A 21,449-nucleotide genomic window follows, 5' to 3' on the forward strand; every position below is an offset into this window, starting at 1 on the left:
TAATCTAAGTGTCCATCAATAGACAAATGGATAAGGAAAACATGATATGTATACAATGAAATATTACACAGCCATAAAAAGGATGAGATCTTGCCATTTGAGACAATATGAATGGGCCTAGAGAATACTATGCTAAGTGAAGTAAGTCAGACTGAGAAAGACAAATACCATATGATTCCACTCCTAAGTGGCATTTAAAAACAAAAAAATGAATAAATAAAAAAAGCACAATCAGGCCTATAAATACAGAAGACAAACTGATGGTTGCCAGAGGGCAGGGGAGTGGGGGGTTAGGCAAATTGGGTGAAGAGGAGTGGGAGGTACAAGCTTCTAAATATGGAATAAATAAGTCACAGGAATAAATGCACAGCATAATGAATACAATGATACTGTAACAGCAACATAATGGGACAGATGGTAACTATACTTGTGGTGGACACAGCATAACATAAACAAATCACTGAGTTGTACACCTGAAACTTAATGTAATATTATGTGTCGATTATACTAAAAAGTACTACATTTTCAGATTCCAAATTTATTTGTTTCATGTTGCAATTCTTCATTACTGATTTTTTTTTTAATTTATTTTTGAGAGAGAGTGTGTGAGTAGGCAAGGGGCACAAAGAGAGGGAGACACAGAATCCAAAGCAGACTCCAGGCTCTGAGCTGTCAGCACAGAGCCCAATGTGGGCTTGACCTCATGAACCATGAGATCATGACATGAACCAAAGTCGGACATTCAACCTACTGAGCCACCCAGATGCCCCTTCATTACTGATTTCTAATTCTGCTACATTGGCGTCAAAGAACACAGTCCAGGTGACTTTAATTCTTGGGAATTTTGACATATCCTCTGTGGCCTAACACATTTGATTTTTATGACTATTCAAGAAGTTCTTAAAAAGTGTTTTCTGTATTTGTTAGTGCAATATTTTACAGAATACCTATTTGAGCTTATTAATGTTATTGAAATTTTCTGAATTGTTTTTTACTTTTGTTTCTTTGATCAAGTTCTGAAAGCAATCTGTACTAATGAGCAACTGCAACTGTTGGTTTCATCTATTTCTCACCACTGTTGTTTTACACATTTAAAGGCAATGTTGTTAGATGCATAAATGTTCACAATCATCTTATTTTCTTGATCTACTGCTCTTTTATCAGGACATAACATCGCTCTTTGTGCTTTATAACTTCTTTGCCTTAAAAGATAATTTAATTAATGTTAAAATAAGTGGGAGGGCATATTTTCTTGATAAACCTTTTATTTTATTTTTTAAATTTTATCTATTTTTTTAATTTTTTTTAATGTTTATTTATTTTTGAGATAGAGACAGAGCATGAGCAGGGGAGGGGCAGAGAGAGAGGGAGACACAGAATCCGAAACAGGCTCCAGGCTCCGAGCTGTCAGCACAGAGTCCGACATGGGGCTTGAACTCACAAACTATGAGATCGTGACCTGAGCCGAAGTCGGACGCTTAACCGACTGAGCCACCCAGGCACCCCAAATTTTATCTATTTTTTATTTTTAATTCTGCTATTTTTTTGTTTTATGCTTAACTCTTATTGACAGGATATTTCTGTATCTTATTTTTTAGCCCAATTGAGGTCTGTATTTTTTTTAGTTTATTTATTTCTTTAAGTTTATTTATTTATTTTGAGAGAGAGAGGGAGACAGTGCAAGTGGCGGGGGGGGGGGGGTGGGTGGGGGAGTGATAGGGAGGGAGATAGAGAATACCAAGCAGGCTCCACGCTGACAGCACAGAGCCCAATGTAGAGCTTGAACCCACGAACTGTGAGATCACGACCTGAGCTGAAACCAAGAGTTGGATGCTTAACTGACTGAGCCACCCAGGCACCTCGAGGTCTGTATTTTAATCTACGTTTAACTCATTGCATATATTGCCTTTCCCATATTCACACAATTTTGGCCAACATTTTTGGTGTCTACATACCATCTTGTTTCTCCCCATCCTCACTGCCTCATTCTTTTCAATTCTCCACTAGATAGACTAAATTTTATACTGCACATTTGAAATTTATACACTGTTTTTATTCTCCTAGTATATTAACAGCAATACTTAACACTTATGTTTTCCTGGCATTTTCTCAAGTTTATCATTATTAGCATCTCCACAAACAAGACACGTTCACCACTGTGAATGGTGCTAATTCACCACTGGAGTTGGGAGACTGGTGGTGGTGGCAGGGAGCCCCCCAGATCTGCAAGCCTCTGGTATAATAATATGTACCTCTACTCTGCCAACACTCTTTCTCTAAAATGATCTTCTACTCAGGTATAGAGGGAATGAGAAGGAAGAAGGGGCACTCAGAAGCTAGACAGGCCATCTTCACAAGCTCACTTGAATACCACACCAATGTTATACTGCAGTACCTGCCCCCACCACTACCCCATGACTCATACCTGGCTAAACACTGCTCACAATGGTAATGAAACAATGATCCACCTAGAACACTGGGAGAGAAACAGTCACTGAAAAATATCCCAAACCACCACATAATGCCAAATCCTCCTTTATTCTGAGTTGTTTCATATATACACATATATTCAGATTCCACACAAGGAGGCATTATAGCATTATGATCAAGAACATAAGTTTCAGGGGCGCCTGGGTAGCGCAGTCGGTTAAGCGTCCGACTTCAGCCAGGTCACGATCTCGCGGTCCCTGAGTTCAAGCCCCGCGTCGGGCTCTGGGCTGATGGCTCAGAGCCTGGAGCCTGTTTCCGATTCTGTGTCTCCCTCTCTCTCTGCCCCTCCCCCGTTCATGCTCTGTCTCTCTCTGTCCCAAAAATAAATAAACGTTGAAAAAAAAAATTAAAAAAAAAAAAAAGAACATAAGTTTCGGAGTTTCAATTGATCAGACTCTGAATCCCAGGCAGTAAGTCATGTAACCTCCATCTCTCCAAGCTTAAGTGTGCCACCTATAAAACATTATGACAATTCTTATATGCTAGAAGATTACTGTAATGCTAACTAAGAAAATGAAAGAAAGTATACACCCCTGCATGATACGCAGAAAGCATTTAATGTTACGTATTATCAAATATGTTTTTTAACTAGATTATCTCTCAAATGCACTCTAGCCCTAAGGGTGTATTACTAACTCTAAGTATACTGGGGAAGTCAAAACTCTAGTTTGAAGAGCACAGCATATTGGGGCGCTTGGTTGGGAATGCAAGCAGAAGATGCATGTCAAACAACAATGCCTAAGCTCCAGTGCCTAAACATGCTAGAGCCTGGGCAGTTCTTTACTTTGTGCTGGATGCTGAGTCTCTGACCAACTCTGAAAGAAAAGCCACTTCCTGTAAACTGTCAGTAAGAAATGGATGATACCATTCACCTATAATAAACAGAACTCTAGGGATGCCTGGGTGTCATCTGATACTTGATTTTGGCTCAGGTCATGATCTCAGAGTTTATGAGATCAAGCTCTGCACTGAGCATGGAGCCTGCTTGGGATTCTCTCTCTCTCTCTCTCTCTCTCTCTCTCTCTCTCTCTCTCTCTCTCTCTCTGCCCCTACCCCCCTTGTGTGTATGGGCATACTCTCTTTCTCTCTCTCAAAATAAACATTAAAAAAATAAAAAATAAATAGAATTCTAAAATTAAATGTTCTGGAAAAGAAAAAAATTGTACTACTTTGAGGCAATAAGGCTTCCATTATTTTAACATACTGATAAAATCAGCTCTGCTCATTGAGAACTCAAACAAAATAAATTCATTGTAAGGTCCATGGTACGTCATCAAGACTTAGAAACAAGAAAGTGGGCATAAAATAGAAAATTTCTTGAAAATATTATATTATAATTTCCTGAAAGTCCCAGGGTATTAGTGAGAGTGGCCCCAAGTGCCAATCAAAAGTAATGTGCTAATTTAAAACTTCATGTAACTCTCAACAATAAAAACAACAATCCTTATCTTACCTAATCCATACCATTAATCTGAGGATCACATAAAACAACAGAGATCAAATAAAAGTGCTTATAAATATTTAAAAATATTTGAAATCCACTGACATTTAATAATTCCCTCTAAATTCAGAGGAGAGCTACATAATTAAACATCTATTTTAGCCACAGAAACCTTAGGAAGCTGGTACTATCATTATCCTCATTTACAGATGAGGAAATAAAGGATTAAAGAGGTAAAGTAATTCATCCAACATCACATAACTAATGAACACAGACAGTTGCATTTCAAATTTAGGTCTGACTCCAAAGCCCATCCTTTTAACCACTATGTTACTAGATCCAGACCACTTCTGTGAAGGTTAACAGATTAGAAGAGATGTTCATAAAACAGAAGCAATTCCAGAGATACTATGTATATTGTACACTGCCCATCACAAGAGGGCCTCATTCCCTGGACCATGAACAGGAAAAAAAAAAAAGAAAAAGAAAAAGAAAAAAATCAGGTCTTTTCCCATATCCCCATTTTACTTTAAGGATTTTTAAAAACTCCTTGATCCATGTTCTTTTTCACACATGCTTAGTGATGTGACCATTAGATCAAAGTCCAAGACAGCTGAAGAAATGAGAACTAGATCAGTTAAGAGCAACTTACAGAAAATATATGAGAATTTGTTCAAAGAGCTGGTTCAAACTGCCTTTTATTGGGCTCTCATGAGAAAGATGCTTTGGAAAAAGTGACCTTGGTCAAATGTCACCAATGTAATTTGAGAAAAAAAAGTACATGCTAACAAATAGGCATATCACATTCATATAATCATCCTAGATTCAAAAGGGCATTAGCTTTTACACTGTCATCCTTTTGGATGAGATAGTCATATTTGAGCAATTTGTCCTAGTAACTTATAGGGGTAATCACTGAAACTCAGTTACTTCCATAATGGCTAAAAACAAATATAAGAACCATTCAAGAATGACCACAAATAGTCTTTAGTCTCTATGGTACAAGAAATCAATCACGAGCCCATCTGTGTGAGACCTAGCGAATAAGAACATTATTTGAGAGGGGTACAAAGAAAAGGATGGATTGCCAAGAGGAAAAAGTAATTTATTAGACTGTGACAAGCTTTTAAATGTTTGCATTATCATTAACCAACTGCCTGGTTCTCTGATTCACACACCTGCCACCACCAGCCAATGCTATCACAGTAGTAAACTTGGACGTAGGCTCACCTCTAAAACACTGGCACCCTCTTCTGACCTTTTTGCAGTACTGCAGGCACACCAGTTACTGGGGCGAAAAATTCTAATAAAGCCATTAGTAATTTTGCAGGTAACATTTTCCAGATAATTTTATATTTGTAATTCCCTGGATGAACATAAAATTAGCTTAATAAACATATGAAAGAGCATATCTTCTAAACAAAGTGTATGCCAATGAAGAGAAAACCAACTGTGTTCTCTTAATATTTTCAAAGATTATATATTAGCTGATTTTATTACAATAGCAATAATGATGACAATAACGAATAGACAAAGATTTTATGGCGTGCCAGGCACTAGGCTGATGAGGCAGACACTCCTACTCTTGCCATCTTACAGATGTGGGGAAAGTGAGGCACAATGAAGTTAAATAACCCAGGATCATGTACCTGAGAATAAGTGGTAAAGCTGAATTTCAAACTATGGCCCTGCAGCCAAAACCTAATTTTATCCAAAATATCCCTGTGAGGGAAAATGAAGTTATCATGATAACATGAGACATGACTGAAATAGAAACAGTATAGGTTATAAGGAAAATTACAAACATATCATCCAAATCCCTCATTTTCAGCAAAGTCCCAAACTGTACAAAAATAAAATATTACATGAAAGAGTTTTGGCCATTTACCCATTCCTCCTCACTTGAAGATTCTCAATCTTCTGGGTCTATGTTTTTATACCTTCTTTTTACTCCTAATTCCTCTTTTCCCTTTTCCCTAACTATGCCCTTATTTACCTATCTGGTTCTTTAAATGAAAAGAAAAAAACTAATCCACATTGTATGCCTTTTCTTCTATAAAGCAGAACTACTCACCTATTTCTACCTAAATTCCCTATTTCACTATATCTTTAAAAAAATATTTAAGATAGTAAATCAAAATAACATCATCAATTCCTTCTCTTTGATCATTACAATTATGACAGATTCTCATCTGTATGGAATTATTTAGGGTATTCCTACCTAAAATCAGGGCTGAAAAACTAAATAATCTAAGATCTCTAAAAATAATAACTTTATTTTCAAACAGGATATGAAGGCACATCATCTAACAATCTATGATTCAAAACAAGATCTAAAACACTTCTAGATTCTGCAGTTTGCCTACATAAAGCTATTCATTATATCAAAAATTAAGAACACATAATAATCTAAACACAGGGTAACCAAGGTCACTGTCATTCACGACTAGAAAATTCACATGGGTCAGAACAAAATACTCATTTAGATTTCTTTTTAACAACTATCGTTACATTTCATAATGTTAGAGGCACAAACTTAGGGAACGTCTAAAGAATTAAAAACATGCACAAACTGCACCAGATTTAATTTATTAAATCTAAGAACTGAAACAAGATAGTTACATTTTTACTACAGTAACTGATCACACTGCTAAAGAATTAATCATTACATTATTCATATCTCCCAAATCTAACAAAAACAGCACAGGTAAAGGTGCCAAGGAATTGGCACGTGAAAGGTGCCAAGGAATTGGCTCCCTGAAAATTCCAGAATTCATTTTACCTCGGTCTGTAGGATGGCAGCCCTTTGTTCTTTAGCAGTCAAGGACTCCTTCAGCACTTCAATGTGTTGCTTACTGTCTGAAAACTGGTTTGTGAGTGTTTCTAGCTTTGTCTGTAGGGCCAGTAGTTCTGTGTCCTTTCTGGACAGCTCCTGCTTCACCTGACCAATCTAGAGGAAAAAACAGAACATTGTAAGTAAAAAAGAAATGAAACAATCACCTCTGATCTGAATCTTTTTGACAGATCTGAGTCACAAAATACTAACTATAGCATTAGTTTTATGACAAAACACAATTTATCTTTTTGTATCACCTAATCTTGGATAACCACCCACCACAAAAAACAACAACAACAAAAAAAAACAAAAACAAAAAAAAAAAAACAGGTTTTCAACAAATAGGGATATCCCAGTTTTCAATTATTGTGTTTCCTAAATACTCTTCAAAATCTCTTAGAAAAAGAATAGACAGAGAAAAATCCCAATTCAATTAGACTACTATGAGATAGGAGGAAGCACCTGAATACTATTGTGCTGATCAGTTTTCATTTTATTAAGTCAGACTTCTTAAAACATAAAGCAGGATTAGTGTAGATGTAAAACAGAAGGAAAAAAGAAAACCTCCTAGCATTGCCATTTAAAGCGAAATTCGAAAGCTGCTGCTAGTATACTTTTTATTTTTTCATTCACAAACAAAAGTTTACATAAAATCCTTATCTTAAAAAGCCACCACTAGTGTTTTAAGGCATTATAAACCTGTGCCTTTTAGAAATCACATAATTTTGAGGAGTTAGAGATATACTGACCTAAAAAAAGATTCCACCAACAAAGTTCTATCATCTACAACACGTCGTATGAACTAAATGGATAAAAGTATATGACTTAAATGCATAAAAGCTCAGCCATAAGAATCTACATGTGTAATTTGAATCTGAATTATCTGACAGAAAATCCGTAAGTCAAGAGGTGTCCATTCATTCTCCCATAAATTTCTCATCTTAACTTTAAAAAATTTTTATTTCAAACATCTCATTTACATCTAAGAATTTTCTAAATAGTCTGTTATTGTAAATGTACAACAAATAAACAAAAATCAGAATTGCTTTTACATTCTGTCTAGTGCCTACCAAGGTAGCTAGCTGTGCACTAACAGATTAATGACCAGAAGTGTAAATCCCATAAGAAGTCCAAAATTTATTTCAGCATTACTGATGAAATAAAAAGTACTTTGTATTTTTTTACATCTACAGAATCTGTACTATAATAATCTGAGGTATAAAGGACAATTTTGAGAACAATTTCACATGAGGAAGTGTGAAATAAATATTACTTTAATTAAAATTAGACTTTTGGGACGCCTGGGTGGCTCAGGCAGTTAAGCGTCTGACTTCAACCCAGATCATGATTTTGCAGTTCATGAATTTGAGCTCCATGTCAAGCTCTGTGCTGACAGCTCAGAGCCTGGGGCCTGCTTCAGATTCTATGTCTCTCTCTCTCTGCCCCTCCCCCGCTCATGCTTTGTCTCTCTCTCTCTCTCTCAAAAATAAATAAAAATATTTTAAAAATAAAAAATAAATTAAAATTAGACTTTTAAGGAGCACTAAAAATGAATTTCTAATTTACTCTTCTTGCTTAGCAACAAGACAAGCCTTTTCTCATATGCATGAAAATTCTATTTGCAGATTTAATTAATTATTCATTCATTCAACAAATATTTCTATATGTTTATTGTATGCAAACTACTATAGGATACTAAGAATGTCAGTGGAAGATAACTGTAAATTGCAGCTATCTTCATCCTGTAATATACAGATGTACCCTGAGTTACCACATACTGTAATGCTGTGGCATCTTTCATGACATCCCTTTCCTAACAAAAAACACATATTAGTATTTTTCTATCCTTAACATACAGGTTGCACTAAAAATACACTTATGGTATGAATTGATTAGGAGAAATGTTTAAAATTTTATCACTTCCTCAGCTAAAGAACTATTACAGCTTAAAGATTACTCAAATTTCCAACTACTTCCAATCATGTGATTAAAAATAAATATAAAATCCTTGTTTCCTCAGCATCTACATTTTTAAATGATCTTCAAATATTACTATATTGACCATAAAGAATGAAAAAGGAAGAAAATATTCTAAATGGAAAGCAGAGTTTAGAAGCACACATTTTCCATAAAAGTTAGGAGCACAAGGCTTTGCAATCACACCTGAGGATAAGTGTGTCTTTGAGTAATTACCTAAGTCTTGTTTTCCTAATCAGTAAAATGGAGCAAGTAAACTAATGTTACTGTATTTAGACATTAAATAAAATAATGTATGGAATGTGCTTATCCTGTTGTTTGGTATAACAAAGAAATATTTATAATAGGTAAGAAAAAAAAGTAAAGTTATAGATCAACTACTCCTCTAGATAATACAGTTACTGTAAACCAAAACCAAATTAGTCCCTTTTAGACAAAATATGTCACTTTATTATCTGTATTATAAAGTGGTCCATAAATAGCAAAAATATCAAATTAGCACAAGTTTTGTTTTGTTTTGTTTTGTTTTGTTTTGTTTTGTTTTGTTTTGTTTTAATAATGCTGCATTCCTGTCTTATCCCACAATTACTTTCAGGAGCAGTTTTTCCTGACATTTGTGTGACATATGTGCACATGGCCTAGCCACAGAGCAGTAAGTAGACTGAAGAGCTTACCAGCACGGGTTCTGGAATCAGACTGCTTACATAAAAATCAAACTCTGCCTCTTACTATATTTCTTTTTTTTTTTTAATTTAAATTTTAGTTAACATACAGTGTGATACTGGTTTCAGGCACTAGTTATATTTCCTAAGCACCACTCTGTTACCTCAGTTTCCTCATCTATAATTTGGGGGTGATAATATACCTACCTTAGCAGGTTATAAATGCTTACATGTTAGCTACTTTATTATTTTTTTATTATATTTTGAAATGGAATTTAAGTTCTTTAAACAGAAGATTAAACTAGATTTAGACACTTAAAGTATGTTTCATGCTAATTCTAATTTACTAGATAACTCTAAATAAGCAAATCACTTTCTATATATCTGTTCTAAAAAAAAGTAACATCTGTTGTAAAATCACCTAATGGTGACTTAAAGATAATACATATGAAGTTAAAGCACTTTACTCAAGAATTTCAAATTCTACGAGAGTCGATATTAAAAGTTCTCATCACAAGAAGAAAATAAAATTGTAACTATGCATGGGTACTATGTAGGATGTTAACTAGACTTACTGTAGAGGTCAGATAGATAGATATATCTCAAATCATTATGTTGTACATGTATCAATTATACCTCACTTTAAAAAAAAAGAATTTTAAATTCAGATAAACACTACAACCTAGAACATCTACATATTCTTATACCAAAGAAGAGAGATCATCATTCATATAAACAGCAAGTATCTACAAAAGGAAAGGACTTAAGAAAAAACAAATTTTGAAGTACAATCCATACAGTGACAAAAGCAACAATAAAGGACCAGATATAGGGCTTCCAGAACATGTGAAGGCTCACTGCACACAAAGTGACATATGGGTCAAACTGGTGAACATGAGTCGGTTAAAGAGCAGAGCAGGCTGGTTAGTGCTAGTATTGGGCAAAGCTGCCAACCAAAGAGAATGAAAGTATAAGCCACCCAGAAGCCAGAGCCAGCAGGGTCCCACTGTGGGATCACTGCTCACAAAGAGTAAATCTTACGGCAAAGACCTCAGCCTGAAGACCAGCCGCTCTCTTTTTCAGCTCCTCCCCTTGAGCCTCTTTCGAACTTAGCTCCTCCTTCAGTTGTTCTACCTGTCACGACATTGTTATTCTTTTTCACTTATGTGTCAGTTTAGGTATTATCTGCTTTTCAGCCAGAGCAGTAACTGGAAATGACAATAATTTAAATAACACAATCAAATCTGTTCCTTTAATTCCCTCTTCAAAGGACCCTAGATGATTCTCTATTTTCAGTCACAAGAATTTTTTAAATGGACTCAAATGTGCCCATCAGCAAATGGAAAGCAGAAATTATACTGTAGCATATTTTGTTCTCAAATTAGCGTGAAAAATACAAACTAACAGAAAGTTGGATATGTGAATTGTTAAGTTCTAAAATTAATATAAATTGTCAATAGTCACTGATAACAGATTCTTAAAATAATAAAGGAATATTTTACAGACTTTTATGCCAGGTATAGATACCACAGCAAGAAACTAGAAACCAGAGAGGGAGTTAGAATAATGGTGTATCATTCCTTTATAGTTTTCTGTTCTGAGAAACTGGGGAACTAATACAATTGGGATGCAGGAGGTATTTATTTTCTAGCTAATATTTTATCATCACAATTAGGTTTTTAATTAAACCAAAACAAACCTGGCAAATTGATAGCCATAATAAACTAGATCTTCCAATTTGCCTAAATAGGTATAGAATCAAACCAAATGGCTTTGGATCTAAGGAAAAAATATTGTGCCTAGTTAATACATATGAACTGACATGTCTCTCTGGTATGTATCCTACTATAGATATATCAGAAGTACACATGGGAAACAATAAACCTGATACAAATGGATCTTTTCTAGGGAACGGACCAAAGGGCCTTCCTTTTTATGTAACTGTATTTGAAGGGAAAACATGATTTAAGACATTTCAGGGAAAAAAAAAAAAAAAAAAAAAAGGTAGGGGGACTGGGTTCAGCCTCTCAGGGTTTGACTATTAAAATACAACTACACAAGAGGTAAAGAACTTGGTGTCTCATGTTGTGAGAAAAACTCAATTTGATGGAATTTATTGAATCACCTCTGAAGTACTAACAGATAGAAATGTTAAACTGTGACAATACATATCAGCATTATACGATGAATAATTTTCTTTTAAGGGAAAACTTGAAATAACTATATATCAGTAATTCTGACTTTAATTCTGGGGAAGTTCAATTCCAAAGAATTATAAGTCTTCTTCCCTGAAGTTTGATAAAACAATGTGAAGCTCTTCATCATCACTAAGGAAACAGAAATATGCATCAACTTCTCAAACCTCTTTTAAAAATTACAGTATCACACACCATTACCTTATTTTTCATAAATTTAGAATGGCTCCGATAGACCTCCATTTGTTTCATTTCTTCCTCCCGTTCTTCAGTACTCAAGGCTCCATTTGATTTCAGCATCTGAATTTCCTCTTCCAAGTCTCGGAGTCCACGCTCCATAGAGGAAATTTTTGAATCCTGAAGACAATGGAAGATTTAGACATTATTCACAAAGAATCAGAGAAGTTGAAAATCTCAGTCTTTACAGATGTTGAATTTAATAAAGATAAATATGCAGGAAAACTGCTGTCTAGCAACTGGTGTCTTGCTTCTAAATTAATATATCCTTTTGGCCACTTAGGTGAAAGGAAGATAGCTCGTATCTATATGATTTTTCCTCTGTCTCCTCCTCCAGTCTGCACCCTTTTGTTTAAAGTTGAGAGTATATGGGCGCCTGGGTGGCTCAGTTGGCTGGGCATCTGACTTTGGCTCAGGTCATGATCTCACAATTCGTGGGTTCGAGCCCCACGTCAGGCTCTGTGCTGACAGCTCAGAGCCTGGAGCCTGTTCCGGATTCTGTGTTTCCCTCTTTCTCTGCCCCTCCCCTGTTCAAACTGTATCTCTCTCTCAAAAAATAAACATTAAAAAAAATTTTTTTAAATAATAAACATTTAAAAAAAATTTAATGGAGTCCACCCTCTCAAACCCTGCTGCTACTTTATCAACTAAGATTATGTAATATTCTAAATACTTGGTTGTCATTTCAACAATCTTCATGGCATCTTCACTAGGAGTAGAGTCCATCTTAAGAAACCACTCACTTTGCTCCTCTATAAGAAGCTACTCCTCATATGTTCAAGTTTTAGCATAAGAGTCAAGAAACTCAGTCACATCTTCATGCTCCACTTCTGATTCTAGTTCTCTTGCTATATCTACTCCATTTGCAGCTCTTCTTCCACTGAAGTTTTGGACCCCTCACAGTCATCCAAAAGGGTTGGAATCAACTTCTTCCAAACTCCTGTTCAGGTTGATATTTTTACTTCTTCCCATGAATCACAAATGTTCTTACTGGCATCAGGAATGGCAAATCCTTTCCATAAGGTTTTCAATCTACGTGGCCCAGATCTTTCATAGGAATCACTATCTATGGCAGCTGTAGCCTCACAAATATATTTCTTAAATAATAAGACCTGGAAGTCAAAATGACTCCCTGATCCATGGGCTGCAGAATGAATATTTTGTCAGTATGCATGAAAACAACAATAATCTCTTTGTACATCTCCATTAGAGCTCTTCAGTGAGCAGGTGCATTGTCAATTGAACAGCCATATTTTTAAGGCAATCTTTCTCTCTGTAGTAGGTCCCAACAAGTGGGCTTAAAATATTCAGTAAACTATGCTGCAAACAGATGCGTTGCCATCTAGGCTTTGTTTACAGAGCACAGCCAGAGTAGAATCAGCATAATTCTTAAGGCCCTCGGAGTTTTTGGAATGATAAATGAGCACTGGCTTCAACTTAAATGTCACCGGCTGAGTTAGCCCCTAACAAGAGAGCCAGCCTATCTTTTGAAGCTTTGAAGCCAGGTACTGACTTCTCCTCTAGCTATGAAAGTCCTAAATGGTTTCTTCTTCCAATAGAAAGCTGTTTCACATAGGGGTGCCTGGGTGGCTCAGCTGGTTAAGCATTTGACTTCGGCTCAGGTCATGATCTCACGGTTTGTGGGTTCAGGCTCCGTGTCAGGCTCTGTGCTGACAGCTCAGAGCCTGGAGCCTGCTTCAGATTCTGTGTCTCCCTCTCTCTCTGTCCCTCCTCTGCTTGTGCACTCTCTCGCTCTCGCTCTCTCTCTCAAAATAAATAAGCATTAACAATTTTTTAATTAGCAATAAAAAAAAAAGAAAGTTGTTTCATTTACATTGAAAATCTGTTGTTTAGTGGAGTCACCTTTATCAATGATCTTAACTAGGTCTTCTGGATAATTTGCTACACCTTCTCCATCAGTACCTGCTCTTTTACCTTGCACTTTTATGTTATGGAAATGGCTTCTTTCCTTAAACCTCATGAACCAACCTCTGTTGGTTCAAACTTTTCTTCTGCAGCTTCCTCACCTCTTTCACCCTTCACAGAACTGAAGAGACTTAGAGCCTTGTGCTGGATTAGGCTTTGGCTTAAGTGAACATTGTAGCTGGTTTTATCTTCTATCCAGACCACTAATACTTTCTCCATATGAGCAACAAGGTTGTTTCACTTTCTTATCATTCATGTGTTCACTAGAGTAGAACCTTTCGTTTCCTTCAAGAACTTTTCCTCTGCATTCACAATTTGGCTGTTTGGTGCAAGAGGTCTGGCTTTCAATCTATCTCAGCTTTGGACATGCCTTTCTCACTAAGCTTAATCATTTCTAGCTTTTGATTTAAAGTGAGAGATATGAGCCTCTTTTCACTTGAACACTCAGAGACCACTGCAGGGTTATTATTTGGCCTAATTTCAGTATCGTTGTGTCTCAGGGACTAGGGAGGCCCAAGGAGAGGAAGAGAGACGGGGGAACAGCAGGTCAGTGGAATAGGCAGAATGCACACATTTGTCAAGTTTGCCATCTTATATGTGCACAGTTTGTGGCACCCCAAAACATTCAGTAGTAATATCAAAGACCACTGATCACAGATCACCAGAACAGTAATGAAAAGTTTGAAATATTGGGAGAATTACTAAAATGTGACACAGAGACACGAATTGAGCAAATGCTATTGGAAAAACAGTGCCAAAACACCTGCTTGATGCAGGGGTGCCATAAACCTTCAATTTGTAAAAAATACAGTTTCTGCAAAACACAATAAAGTGAAGCAATAAAACGAGGTATGCCTGTAAACTATTTCAATTGCACTATCTGAAAATTCACCTTTAACATTATTATAAATCTTCCTAGAAAGATCAGGATGTAGTCCCTTAAGAATAACTAAAGAAGCACCTGGGTGGCCCCGTCGGTTGAGCATCCAGCTCTTGATTTTGGCTCAGGTCCTGATCTCACAGTTTGTGGGATCAAGCCCCACATCAGGCTCCATGCTGACAGCACAGAGTGATTCTCTCTCCCTTTCTCTCTGCCCCTCCCCCCCTCAAAACAAATAAACTTAAAAAAAAAAAAAAGAATAATAACTGAAATACTAGGCATACACATGCGACTAACCTGCAAATGAAATGTGTTACCTCTGACATTAGTTTGGGGAGGGGAAGATGGATAATGAAAGGGAGCCAGTGGAAAGAAGGAGTGTATTTCTAGCATCACTGGTGCTTCACACAAGACAAAATCACCTTCAGCAATCAACTCAAGCTCCACACATCACACAGACAGCCTCTAACTCTACAAAGCCACCATAAGGCCCCCAAGACACATTATCCATTTTCTCCTCTAACTCCAACACAAACAAACACATGGGCAGCTCTTGAGACCAAATCAGTACCCTCACTACCAAATCATGTCCCATAAAAGCTTCTCCCCAAAAGGGACCAAACTGTAACTGAAAGTCACGAAGAAGGCACTGACTGCCCAGATAAGAGACGTGTCAGGCTACTCGCTGAAATCAGGACAGAAAAGTAGTATCTGATACGCTCAACTAATTCTAGCACCAACTCAATCAGACTGAGACTGGGTTTATTTGAGAACAGTCCTTCCAACAAGGTTTCTTACTCCTACAATGTATAATAACTAAGTAAATAAATTCCTTTTCATCTTACCACTCTGTACTTGCCCAGCTCTGGGTCTCCCCATCATTAATCAGCCAATGCCACTAACCTATTGAAATCCCCTGTTGCTTGCTAAATTTCCCAAATCCTCACTTTTTCTTTTTCAAAAGTTGTCTCCCTACCCCAAGTAAAACCTGGCTTTCCAAAAGGATGTAATTTCCCTGAACTCTCTCCAATGAGGGTCACTAATCCCCCAGTACCAGAAAGGAGCAGGGGAAAAAGTATAGGCAACCTCCCGGTTCCTCAATGCTGCTCCCTTTATTTTACAGCTCATACTCGTTTTCACTCTACCCCCTCCTCACTACTTCCCCATCCCTCTTGGCCATTTGAAAAATGTCTTTGGCACCTGGCTCACAATCAATCTTCCCTTCAAATGCCACTCTTGCCATCATCCTAGGATTTCAATGTCCGAATTTCAATGACCTCAACCACCAGTCCACTTCAGCTATCCAGTCGACAGGACTACCCTCTGGATCCTATCATCACCCAGGCCTACTGCAGGCTTCTCCCCAGGCCTAGTGCACCATCATCCTCTATTTGCCATTCCTCAACCTCACAGAGATCTTCACCTCACTAATGGTCACATTTTCTCCCAACCTGTCAGTACAGTCTGAATTCTCTTCCTTTCTATCCACACTACATTCTTGGACTGATCATGCAAACTCTTCTCTCACCATCATCCTCAATTCATGTGCATTCCAATAATTCTGCCATTATCTACCCAGAAAAACTGTGACCTATAGCAGTACAGTAATTCTTCCCTGTTCCTCCACTGCAAAAGGAAAAAGAAAAAAAATTAGAGGAGGAGGAAGCAGAAGGGGAAGTGGAGAAGGAGAAGATGGAAGGAAGAAAGCAAGAGAAGGAAGGTGAAGGCAAAGATAGGAGGAAGAGGAGGAAGAAAAGGCAGAAGAGAGAAAAAAGAAAACTACATCACCTTGAAGATAGTTGGGCTCTTTTACTGTCTATCAATCATCTTCTTTTCCCATTTCCCCCCAAGACTATTCTAGATCTTCATAATTCTCTCAGGATCATGCCACACTCTCAGCAACTCAACTATTTCAGCTGTGATTTCAGGATAGCATCCACCTGACCCAACAGGGCCACCATTATCTCAGGCTTTCTTAACAGAATGGCTGGAAGTTAACACAACTTAAAATAGCTCCACTGCCTGTTAATTATTACACTTCCACATTCTATCAAAAGGCAAGTAAAAGAATTTTGGAAACATAGGTATATTCATGTGTTTTATTCTTACGTTTCAACAGGCCTCAGGAAATAAAACATACAAATAGATTTGTGGGAAATAAGAACATACAATTGAACCTTTCTAAAGACTCTTTACAAGATTATGTTCAAGACTACTAATTGCCTAACTACAAAGAACCCAGAATTCCACTAATTCAGAATTTGTTTGGTAAATCTTTCCCCACTGGAAATAAAAATACACACAAATAAACAAAATTTTAGAATGAAATCACTTAAATTCAGAGAGAAATTCTTATAACCGTACTTAAGAAGCATCTCTCTACATAAAACTATATACTACTAACTAAATATTCTTGTCATACCAACAACTATTGAATAAAGGCCCACAAAACAAAAACAGTGTCAAACTTTTTAGGGAATAGGAAGAAGCTAAGATTTAGGGAATATGAAGAAGCTAAGACTTACCTATAAGTCTTTCAGCTTTTGTAAGAAAGAGTATGTTGTTTAAAAAAAAAAGCATATGTTTTTCATAAAGATAATAACAGGAGCAGCAGCTAAGAGTTTACTATATGCCAGGTAGTATTCAAAGTGTTTTACTTGCTATAACTAATTTAAACCTCAAAACAACCTATGGGATACATACTATTACTATCGCCTTCTAGCCATAAAGAAATTGAGGCATAGAGAGGTTAGGAATTACTTGCTCTATTGTCATACAATTGATTCAAGTAAAGCCAAATTTTGAATCCAAGGAATTTAAGAAGACAAGTCTTAATCAACCTAACATAAAGCCTAAAGATTTCTACCTATTCATTAACTTAAAGCAGAGGTTTACAAAGCATGGTCCATGTTCTATGTTCTGGATCCCCCAGACCTTTTCAAGAAGTCTGCATAGTCAAAACTATTTTCATAATAATACCATGATTTGATTTGCCCTCTCCACTATGTTACCATTTGCACTTCAGGTATAAAAGCAATGGTGGGAAAAAACTGCTTGTGTCTTAGGACAACAGGCAATAGCACCAAACCACGCTAGCAGTGACTGCACTCTTCAGTATCGGGTACTCACACACACAAAAAAAAAAATTTATTAAAAAAAGCTTTTTTTTTTTTTTTTTTTTTTTTTTTTTAAGTAAGCTCTAGGCCAAATGTAGGGCTTAAACTCATGACCTCGGGGTATCTCACGACCTCGAGGTCAAGAGTCGCATGCTCGACCAATTGAGCTAGCCAGGAGCCTCAAGAAATAAAAATTTTAAAAGACTACTTCCTTTGGGGGATGCCTGGGTGGCTCAGTCAGTTAAGCATCCAACTCTTGATCTCAGCTCAGGTCTTGATCTCAGGGTCATGAGTTCAAGCTCCACATTGCACTCCATGCTGGGTGTGGAGCCAACTTAAAAATTTTTTAAAAAAGACTGCTTCCTTTGAGAATGTCCTTAATGAAGCAGTAAAAATTATTACTTTTAATTAATCTCAAACCTTAGGAACACATCTTTTTAATATTCTGTGTGATGAAATGGGAAGGAGCTAGGCATTTCTGTACATTGAAGTATGATAGTAGTTCCTTAGAATAGCACTTGTGTGCCTCTTTGAATTGCAAGCTGAATTAGGTAGTTTTTTCATGGAACATCATTTTCACATGAAAGAACAATTGACAAACTATGGTTACTAGAGTTAATATTAGGCAGACATTTTCTAAAAATAAATGAATGAACTTGTCATTTTAAAAGAATAAAAGGGTCCTGAGATCAAAAGTCTTAAACACAGCCGATTTAAAGGAATTCTGGACAACTTTTTGGTCCCATCTGACTTATGATCTATAACTAAAAGGGAATAAAACCAAAGTTCTTTCAAAGTGTCTTTTCATTGTCTTACTATTTCTTCTTAAATCTACAAAATAAGCAAAATATTGTTACATACCACTTTCTAAAACTCACACATGAAAGTATGTAATCACTTCAAAGTGTAAACTGACTCATAAGCTTCTTTGGAGACTCTTACTTACCTTCATTTCAATAACAGTTTGCAGAGCTTTTGTTTTGGCAGAATCAGGAGCATTCTCAAATCTCCGATGCATCTCCTATACAAGAGAAGCAAAAGAGAGTAAGTGTCTCCTTTTCACTCTTATTTTTGCTCATGGGGAGGGTAGGGAAGGACAGGGAAGAGGGAATAATTGAGTAAAACACATGATAACCCCAGTCCCGTGTGACACTTTGATCCCTGTCTACCAGACCTTTCCCAGCAGATCAGAGAAGGCTAGGGAGGTAGGTGGGTCAAATACACAGGCACGAAGAGTCCCCATCTCGAATACCTAGTTATTTAAATTTAGTCACAGAGATGACATTAGAACAACAGATGAAAACTACACCACAACCCCAGATTGGTGTATCAATCCTCCACATGACTCTAAGATATACAAATCAGAACTCCAAACAATCCAAAAGAAAGATTAGAAATAGCCTTTTTTCAAAGGAGAAATAAAGGTAGTCACAATCAGTCTGCATCACACAAAGCTGCTTTTAGTAGCTTTTAGCATTTGTGTTAACCACATCCTTTCCATAACATACACACCAGCGTAACAACCTGGCTACCTATGATGAAAATCTCTCTCCAATAAGGCAACAACTGGGAAGAAAAAAGAAGATAAGGCTGTTGGACAAGTTTCCTAGGTAGTTCATATTTAAATTTATAAAATGTCATAAAAACATAGCTATTCTTTTTAATCTAAATTTTAGTGAGTTCAGAATCAGGAAGAAAGGAACTGATGGTAGTAATATCACATTCATGGCCTTCAAGGGTTACCAGCAAAGTTATTGGACCACCTCAGGCTATTTCCTGTCAGATTTTGTGAATGTCTCTGAGTTAATCAGTCAACATTTTCAAAATACTCTGGGACAAACTCTAGTGACCCAAGAATACACAGATGAATACTTTCCATCTGAACCATACTTAGCCATAACAAAAGGGATGTATAATACTTTAATTACACCTTTCACCTAATTTATTCATTCTTGCCTGACCAGAAAGAATGGTTTGAGAAAAAGAAAACAGAACTGCACACTTCACTGAGTTACCTCTTTCTGAAAGACCGACAGAAAGAACTGATAAAAGTTCTAAATTATAAACAGTTTAAACACCAGTTTAAACACCAGTATCTTCTTAACATCCACATTCACACCAGCTGGCTGCTGAAAGTATAGTGCAAACCACTATTAATACATACCACCCTTTCTGACCACGCTTTCTGCTACTTTTCTTCCTAACTCCAGCCTTAAATATTCAACAAGGTATTCCATCCACATGTGTGACAAACACTTCAAACTCTCCAGGCCCAAGAGTAAACTCTTGGAGGTGCTCCAAAAGCTGTTCCATCCTTCCACATACTCAAGTGAAAAACCTGAGTCTTCTTAATGCCTTCCTTTCTCCTTCAAGTCAGTCAATCAGGAAATCCACTTAACTCCACCTTCAAAACATATCTGAAATGCAAGCACTCCTTGTCATTTCCACTATGACCATTTGGAGCGAGCCACTAACAAAAATATATCTTCTAATCCAACGACAAGCTCCTAATTAGGCCCCCCTCTCTTTATCTTTCTCCCCTACATTCTATTCTCAACAGAGCATCCAGAGTCACCTTTTTATTTTTTTAATGTTTATTTATTTTTGAGACAGAGAGAGACAGAGCATGAATGGGGAAGGGTCAGAGAGAGGGAGACACAGAATCTGAAACAGGCTCCAGGCTCTGAGCTGTAAGCACAGAGCCCGACGTGGGGCTCGAACTCACGAACTGTGAGATCGTGACCTGAGCCGAAGTCAGACGCTTAACCAACTGAGCCACCCAGGCGCCCCCAGAGTGACCTTTTTAAATATAAATTTAATTTTGTCAAATTAATTAATTTTGACAAAATTAATTTTGTCCTTTACTCAAAACTGTCACAGCTCTCTGACTCACAGCAGAGTCACAGTCCCCTCACAGTGGCCTACAAAACCTTCTCTCTTACCACTCTTCCCTCAGTCACCATGCTTCAGCCACACAGGACTCCTTGCTGTTTCTCAAATACGCTAGGCATTGTCCTGTTCCTTAGGACATTTACACCAGATGTTCCCACTGCCTAAACTCTCTTTCCTGAGCTCATAGAGAGGACTTTGTGTCCTTCAAGTCTTGACTCAAATGCCTCTTCTGTATTAGTAGGTTTATGAGTTGTGATAATCATACTGTAGTTATACAAGAAAACGTCCCTATGTTTTAGAGATGCGTACTACAGTGTATAGAGGTAAATTACATCGTGTCAGGAATTTTTTTTAAAATCTTTGGTAAAAAAAGAAGAAAAAGCAAAAATAGGACACATGAAGCAAGTGTGGCAAAATTTTGGTAACTAGTATATCTGAGAGATAAGCATATGGAGATTCATTATGCCATTCTCATTACTTTTGTGTAAGCTTGAAATTTTTCATTATAAAATTAATGCTTAATGTTAGTGTAATGTACCTTATTTGAAAACTTAAAATGGACAAAAAAGAACCCATATGTCCTTTTCCCTCTACTTTACTCAACTTTTTCTTGTCCCATAGCATGTACCCTCTAACGTATGTTATGTGCCTCTATAAGAACATAGAGGGCCAGGGTCTTTGTTTCATTCACTGTTTAATCCAAAGTGCCTAGGACAATAGCTGGTACATCAGGAAGTGCTTAAGAGATATTTAAAGAATGAATGATGAATGAATGAATAATGAACAGATACCAAACT

At 36.8% G+C, this 21,449-nt stretch overlaps 1 protein-coding gene across 13 annotated transcripts in view; it reads right to left on the bottom strand.

Annotated features, from left to right (window-relative positions):
- ERC1 (ELKS/RAB6-interacting/CAST family member 1) overlaps window positions 1-21,449 on the bottom strand; it is a 515,425-nt gene that overhangs the window by 383,744 nt on the left and 110,232 nt on the right. For 6 of the 13 annotated variants that reach the window (XM_023256613.2, XM_023256607.2, XM_023256606.2 and 3 more), the window contains exons 4-7: window positions 18,707-18,781; window positions 11,803-11,958; window positions 10,448-10,540; window positions 6,714-6,881 (exon numbers count right to left, since the gene is read on the bottom strand). In XM_023256613.2, coding sequence (XP_023112381.1) covers window positions 6,714-6,881; window positions 10,448-10,540; window positions 11,803-11,958; window positions 18,707-18,781 — 492 coding nt within the window. The remainder of the gene's footprint in view (window positions 1-6,713; window positions 6,882-10,447; window positions 10,541-11,802; window positions 11,959-18,706; window positions 18,782-21,449) is intronic. The other 7 variants (XM_023256611.2, XM_045061222.1, XM_023256617.2 and 4 more) reach the window with 2 other exon arrangements.

Source organism: Felis catus, chromosome B4 (assembly GCF_018350175.1).
Source record: "Felis catus isolate Fca126 chromosome B4, F.catus_Fca126_mat1.0, whole genome shotgun sequence".
NCBI lineage: Eukaryota > Metazoa > Chordata > Mammalia > Carnivora > Felidae > Felis > Felis catus.